Source organism: Mustela nigripes, chromosome 4, assembly GCF_022355385.1.
Source record: "Mustela nigripes isolate SB6536 chromosome 4, MUSNIG.SB6536, whole genome shotgun sequence".
In the NCBI taxonomy this organism is placed as follows: domain Eukaryota; kingdom Metazoa; phylum Chordata; class Mammalia; order Carnivora; family Mustelidae; genus Mustela; species Mustela nigripes.
The window spans coordinates 10,437,987-10,446,123 of NC_081560.1; the positions used below are offsets into that span (position 1 = coordinate 10,437,987).

The 8,137-nt window shown below is 41.1% G+C and overlaps 1 protein-coding gene across 1 annotated transcript in view; it reads left to right on the forward strand.

Annotated features, from left to right (window-relative positions):
- Nucleotides 1–7,649, forward strand: part of TPK1 (thiamin pyrophosphokinase 1) — a 335,002-nt gene extending 327,353 nt beyond the window's left edge. Inside the window, exon 9 of the mRNA XM_059396203.1 lies at nt 6,977–7,649. Within this exon, the coding sequence (XP_059252186.1) occupies nt 6,977–7,095 (119 nt within the window). The 3' untranslated portion in view covers nt 7,096–7,649. The remainder of the gene's footprint in view (nt 1–6,976) is intronic.
- The last annotated feature ends 488 nt before the right edge of the window (nt 7,650–8,137 follow it).

Here is an 8,137-nt window from a genome sequence, read left to right on the forward strand (position 1 = left end):
TATGGCCCTAACCAACTCGGGAAACTAATCTATAGTCCTACTTTTCTCCCTACCTAACAGGACATCCAGCCATAGCTCCCAGGAATGTGCACAGCCCATCCTGTAATCCCAGTTAAGCAGCACTTGCGGGGAGAGCCTAGCCAGCGGCCCTTCCCACCTGCAGAGCCAAGACCAGGGCTCGTTTGGCCTGCAGAAAAGAGCCTTGCCAGCCTCGGGGCATCTACAGCAAACCCCCTAAGCAGGAAAACTAATTTGTAGCCCTGACCACTGCTGAACACAGCCTTCTGCCCACCCACCCAGGGCACCTAACCAAAGCACAGGGGAAGACCAGTCGTCCATCCTGCAGCCCTGCTTCCAATGGCACGTGAGCCAAGCACATAGCCAGTGGCTCTCACCATCTGCAGAGCAGAGCTGGCAATCCCATCTGGCCAGAGATGGTACACAGTCCTGCCTGATTTGAGTCCCCAAACAACAAGCCATTATGGCGTTAGCCCCTGTTCTGCTGCCCTGCCCAACCAGGAAAGCTGATTTTATAACATGCCTGTTCCTGAGAATAGCAGTTAGTAGTCCTAACTGCCTAGGAAGCCTGACCAACAGATCCACACAACTGTGGCGCCCAACCTCCAGTCGCACAGGCAGGGAACACAGCCAGCACGCAGAACATTCTTCAGGATCCTATGTTAGGCCACAAAACAAGTCTTAGCAAATTCAAGAAAAATGAAATACCAGTTTTCCTCTCTGTCTACAGTGGTATGAAACTAAAGATCACTAGCATGAGGAAAACTGGAAAATTCATGAACACATGGAACTTAAATATTCTCTTGAACAACCAATGGGTCGAAGAGGAATTTAAAAAGTATCTTGAAACCCAATATACCAAACCTTACAGGATACAACAAAAGCAGTTCTAGAGTGAAGTTCATAGCTATCATGCAAACATTAAGAAAATAGATTTGGGGACTCCTGGGTGGCTCAGATGCTTAAGCATCTGCCTTTGGCTTAGGTCATGATCTCCAGGTCCTGGGATCCAGCTCCGCATCAGGCTCCCAACTCAGCGGGGAGTCTGCTTCTCCCTCTCCCTGTGCTCTGTCTCTGTCTCTCTCTCTCAAATGAATATATCTTTTTTAAAATTTTTAAAAAATTATAAAAAGGAAAATAGATTTAAAATAACCAGCTTTACACCTTTGGGTCTTGAAAAGGAAGAACAAACTAAGCTCAAAGTTTGCAGAGGAAGAAAAGATTGGAATGGAAACAAAGATTAGAAAATGAAATACAGAAAAGGAAAACTTTTTTTAAAAAAACTAAGTTGTTTCTATGAAAAGATAAAATTGACATCTTTATGTAGTCTAACGAACGTGAGAGGATTCAAATCAACAAAATTTATAAACAAAAAAGATTCCAACTAAACCACCAAAATACAAAAGATTATATGAAAACTACACCAACAAACTAGACAACTGCAAAGAAATGGAAAAATTCATACAAACATATACCCGACCAAGACTGAGTTAGGAAAAAATAGAAAATCTGAACAGATGAATGAGCTTGAATCAGTAATGAAATATCTCCCAATGAATGAAAGCCCAGGACCAGGTAGCTTCACCGGTGCATTTTACCAAACATTTAAAGAATTAGTGCCAATCCTTTTCAAACTTGAGGTGGTAGAAACACTTCCAGTTCCTTTTATGAGGCCAGCATTATCCTGATACAAAAGCCAGATAAGGATACTACAAGAAGACTACTGGCCAATAACCTTGACACATACAGATGCAAAAATTTTCAACGAAATTACTAGCAAATTGAACTCAACAGCACATTAGAAGGCTTATTCACCATAATCAATGGTATTTATCTCTGGGATCTGAGGATGGTTCAACATACACAAGTCAATAAACATGATACATCACACTAATAGAAAAATAATGATCATTTTGACAGGTGCGTTTGACAAAATTTTTTTGACAAAAATTTTTTGACAGAAAAAGCGTTTGACAAAATTCAACATCCATTCATGATAAAGTCAACATCCATTCATGATAACAAATGTATAGAAAGAACATGCCTCCATATAGTAAAGGCTATATATGGCAAACCCACACCTAACATCATACTTAATGGTGAAAGTTTGAAAGCCTTTTTTGTAAGGTCAGGAAGAAGACAAGGGTGCCAGCTTTTACCACTCCTATTTAACACAGTACTGGAAATCATAGCCAGAGTAGTTAGGCAAAATAAAAGGCATCAGAATTAGAAAAGAAGAAATAAAACTATTTGCAGATGATATGATTTTATATACAGAAAATCCTAACAGCTGTACCAAAGCAAACAGATCAACAATTCAGCAAAGGTACAGGTTACAAAATTAACATACAAAAATCAATGGTGTTTCTGTATACTAACAATGAGTTATCTGAAAAATAGGAAATGATCCCACTTATAATAGCATCAAAAGCAATAAAATACTTAGTAAATTTACTCAAAGAGGTCAAAGATCTCTACACTGAAAACTATAAGACATTAACGAAATAAATCAAGTAAGACACAAATGGAAAGATATTCCACGTTCATGGATTGGAAGAATATTGTTAAACTGTCCATACTTTCCAAAACCATCTATACATTTACTATAATTCCTATCAAGGTTCCAATGGCATATTTTACAAAAGTTAAAAAAAAAAATCCTAAAATTTGTATGGAACTACAGAAGACCCTGAATAGCTAAATAATCTTGAGGAAAAAACAAAGTTGGAGGCATCTCAATTCCTGACCTCAAACTGTATAATAATGCTGTAGTAATCAAAACAGTATGTTACTGGCATAAAAAAAATGTACATGAACCAATGGAACATAATCCAGAGTTCAGAATAAATCCCTCATCTATACAATCAACTAATACTTGCTAAGGGAGGGCGCCTGGGTGGCTCAGTTGGTTGAGCAACTGCCTTTAGCTCAGGTCATGATCCCGGACTTCCAGAATCGAGTCCTGCATCAGGCTCCCAGCTCCTTGGGGAGTCTGCTTGCTGCTCTCTCTCACTCATTCTCTCTCAGATAAATAAAATCTTAAAAAAAAAAAAAAAGAAAACTTGCTAAGGGATCCAAGAACACTCAATTGAGAAAAGACTATCTCTTCAATAAGCAATACTGAGAAAATGGAGTTTTCATATGTGAGAGAATGAAACTAGACTCCTCTTGAACCACTCACAAAAATTAACTCAAATAGGGGCACCTGGGGGTGGCTCAGTGGGTTAAAGCCTCTGCCTTCGGCTCGGGTCATGATCCCCAGGGTCCTGGGATCGAGCCCCGCATCGGGCTCTCTGCTCAGCGGGGAGCCTGCTTCCTCCCACCCCTCTCTGCCTGCTTTTCTGCCTACTTGTGATCTCTGTCTGTCAAATAAATAAATAAAATCTTTAAAAATAATTAACTCAAATAGAATAAAGACTTAAACATGAAACCTGAAGACATAAAAATCCTAGAAAATAACCTAGGGGAAAAGTTGTCTTGACACAGGTCTTGGCAATGATGTTTTGATAAGACAGCTAAAGCACAAGCAACAAATTAAAAAATAAATAAGTGCGACTCTGTCAAACAAAAACGTCCACACAACAAAAGAAGCAATCAACAAAAAGAAAAGACAACCTATATGTGAAAAGGAGAAAAAAATATTTGCAAGCTGTATATCTGATAAGGAGTTAATATTGAAAATATATAAAGAACTCCTAAAATTCATGAGCAAAAAAAGAAAAAAAGCAAATAATCCAGTTGAAAAATGGCCAAAGTACCCGAACAGACGTTTTTCCAAAGAAGATATTCAAATGACCAACAGGTGCCTGAAAAGGCACTCAGCATCGCTCATCGCTAGAGAAACGCAACTCAAAACCACAACGAGCTGTCGCCTTACACCTCGTAGAATGGCTGTCCTGCAAAAGACAAAAACAACACAGGCTGGCACAGTCTTAGAGAAAAGAGAACCTGGGTATGCTGCTGATGGGAATATAAGTTGGTATAGCCACTTTGGAACAGACTATGGAGATTCCCCCAAAATTAAAACTAGAACCACCCTACGACCCCGCAGTTGCACTTCTGGGACCATCTGAAGAAAACGAGGACACATGTTGCAGAGAAGTGGCGCACCATGTTCTCTAGCAGCGTTATTTACAAGAGCCAAGAAAGGGAAACAACCTCGTGTCCATCAGTAGATGAAAGGATAAAGAAGTGTGTGTGCGCACACACACACACACACACACACACACACTGGAATATGATTCTGCCATAAATCCTGCCATTTGCAGCAACACGATTAGACTTTGAGGTCAGTATGTTACCTGCAGTGAGTCAGACAGAGGAAGACAAATACTGTGTGATCTCACTGATACGAGGAACCTAAAGCCTCACAGAAAACCTGCTACTTTGTAGCCAGGGGCACAGTGGTGGGGGGGAAGTAAGGGAAGGGGGTACAGACTTCTGGTTCTAAGAGCGGGCAGTACTGGGCATATAGTGTACACGATCAATGTAGCCAGCAGTGCCGTAGGGAATGTTTGAAGGTTGGCAAGAGTAGATTCTAAAGTTCTCATCACAAGGGGAAAAAGTTGCAATACACGTTAACTATAAATTTATGTGATAACCGTTTGCTAGTACATAGATATGTCAAGTCATTAAGCTGTGTGCATCAATATATTGCATTAGAACTGGAAGAAAATAATTTGTTTTCCCATCTGTGCGGAGTTGTCTCTCTGCCAGTCTTGTCATTTTACTTTACGATTGACCCTCCAACATTTGGGGTAGAGAGAGTTCAATCATAATGCCAACTATTTTCCTAAAAAAAAAAAAAAAACAACTTTTTTTTTCTTATATGAGGACTTTACTGTTTGCTTGAAAAGCATGATTCTTTGACTGAAAGGAATATACTCCAAGATAACTGCAGTGAGACAGTAAGTTAAAATTCATGATTTTGTATTTTAGCTTATTCATCTTAGTTTTCTATCATTTTGTTGTAATCTCCATAAAGTTGGGAGATTTGCAAATGTATTTAATTGTAACCCTCCTTTAATTCTGGTTGTACTGCTACACACTGAATGCGTCCCCTAAAAGTCTTATGTGGCAGCCATAAGCCCCAGGGTGGTGGTGTCTGGAGGTTGGGTCTTTGGGCGGTGACTAGAGTTGAATCAGGTGGTGAGGAGGGACTCTCGCGAGAGGAAAACTGTGTTTATTCTTTCCCCACTAAGTATTGTCAGGGAAACGCAGAGAGAGAGAGAGACACTTAGATATATATCTGTCTCCTAAGGGTCTAGTCCCAATAATCCAAAATTGATAGTCTACCTACGGAAAAGCAGAAAGGAATTTATATGCAACTACAAACTAGAGAAATAATTTCGTGCTCTTGTCCTTTGAGCCTATGTAAAGCCAGGATTGCAATCAGCTTGCAGAATCTTAAAATGCGTGTGTCAAACCCAGGTGGTTGTGCGTACGTGTCCTGTTCTCCACTGGGAAGGTGGCAGGCCCACTAGAGCATCCAGAATGGTCTTTATGAATAGATGGTTTGCAGCGCTCACACTGTTGCCAGGAGAGCCAAGGCCTCTTTCTCCCAGAGATCCCAGATAGACTTTGTCCTGAATCCACGACCGCCACCTAACCCACTATCCACATAATCGTGTCTAGTTTTGTGAATCTGTGTGCCTATTCGTATAATTTGGAAACTGCATCTCAAAGACGTTCCAAATTATTGAAGAGCCAAGAGCTTCTGATGCTGAATTATATATCAGGGTAATATGCGCCTGAGGTGCACTCCGTATTCTTGTATGGTTTTACCTTATAACTTGATGTTTGCATTAGTAAGTACTCTGAAAAAGTAAGTACTTTGAGTTTTAATAAGTAAACTGTGTTAACTGGTAATTACTAATTACCATTGTCCTGTAATGCTATCTCTGAATTTTTAAATTGCTTTTTCAAGATTTCCTTGGAAAGATAACAGGCTCCCCCTAGTGGGAAGTGAGCATTATAATGAGTTATTCCCCCCAGTAAGTGTAACTTCAGAGTTAGACTTGGTAATGGAAAAGGACTCTTTTTTTTTTTTGTCTTTGAATTTTAACCACGAGAATAATATTGGTTATCATGGAATGTGTATAGAACAGTCCTGAGTTTGCCATCATGTTGAGGAACTGCTCCTACGTAATAAAGAAAGAAAGTGAAGTTACGTCAGCTTAATGCCTCAATGCCTCGCATTCGCTCCAGCTAACCTGTTGGACTATCGACGTACATGGAATTAGAATTTACCTACCAATTACATATATATCACTTAACGCCTAACCTTTTACTTTGATATTTGATAATTAAGTAGTTAGAAGATTATCTCTCATTCTGGGCCTCATTTTTACAGCTGGGCTTATGGCTTCCTCAAGATTTCACAGTTGGAAGTTGGCTTCGACCTTTGAGTTCCTATTAATTTTACAGAAAGCAAGCCTTGCTCATTTTGGCTTTTCTTAATTTATGAGAAAAATATAACCAAAATCCCGTGCTTTTGTGGAAGTAATTAGCTTTCCGCCCCATATCATTCAGACTTGAAGCTAAAACTGCATCTTCGTAGAATTTAATAACTTATGTAAAATGTTAATTCTCAATCATCAAGAAAAGTTATTACTGCACCCAGGCAGGGAAGTAAGTAGCACATTACAAAATGGGTTTTGATTTTACAATTGGTAATGAAACAAAAATTTAAAAATTTAATGAAATTTTGTCCGAGAATGGCATATATCCCAGAATAGTTAACAGCCAAGAACTAACTCCCGGAAGAGCAGTTATGGCAAATTATGGAAACTTTCAGTTTTGAAATCCTATAAGCTCTGTTTTACGTATTCCACATCTTATATAGCTTATGTCAAAGCACAGGCTTCCCTGCTTTTTGCTAACCGTTGACAAAGTTCTTCCACGCTGGAGAAAGGTTGTCTCTCACTAATAAACATTTTGTTTTATCGTTTTCTTATAGCGAACAACATGCTTGGCTTTGGAACACTGGTCAGTACTTCCAATACCTATGATGGGTCTGGTGTCGTGACCGTAGAGACGGACCACCCGCTCCTCTGGACCATGGCCATCAAAACCTAACCCAGCAAGTGGTATCTATGGCCGGGCCTCGGATTTACTCATTTGCTGCTGACTTACTGCTCCACAAGAGTTCACCTTGGTTTACAGAAATTTAAACCTCTCCATGGGATGCCCCCTAGTTTTAAAGATGTTAATGTTTCAGGAACCCCAGGTACTATAAATGACAGATCTCAATTCTACAGTGAGGGAGAAAAATTATTTTTGAAAAAAGTACATAAGCTCCATTACATTCACTTGGAAAACCAAAGTGGGTCATTCCGCTACAAAATTCAGGACCGATTATTAGCATTCCATTTCTCCTAGGGAATTGTTTTTAATTTTGAAGCGGAGACTGTTCTCTGTTGAGCGTCTCTGGTGTCCAACACATCAGCTGCCTCCTGCCCATCCTTAAATCCTTACCCCGAAGGCTCTGTCTAGTGTTTATGAGCGCTGGAGTCCTCTGTGTAACATGGGGAAAAGTTCCTTTGGGACTGGGCTGTTAGGACGGCACCATTTCGCCCTGGCCTTATTACTGTCTTTGGTATTAACTTTTAAAATAAATCAAGAGTCACTGACCTAATTGTTAAATTTGAAAACAGGCAGTTAGGACAGCTGTAGGTGCCGAGAGAAACGGCATGAAGGGGGTGCGTGACAGTTCACAGAGGGCCCCCGGCACTTCACCCCCGCTCGGCTCTGAGGTGAGAGCAGTAGGCTCCAGTGGAGCGACAGGTGCAAACTGCCCTCATCCGAGTCACAACCGAGGCCGGGGATGCTGTGCAGAGGAAACTCCTGCATGGAAACGGAATGGTTTCTGACATACTGAGACTGAAAAAGAAGAGGTGCACAAACCCCAAGTTAATGCAGAGGGCCGGGAAAGGAGCGTGCCACCAAGTAGAAGAAGCTGGGTCTGCAGGCCGAGCTCCTGTCCCCCTGCGGCCGTTCACCCTGGGAGGGGAGGGCGGGTGGCGCCGAGCTTCCCTCCCCCGCCCGCAGCTTCTCGCGCTGCACCTGCCAGTGCACCTGCCAGTGCACCTGCCAGCGACCGGGCAGAGAAGGCTCCGCG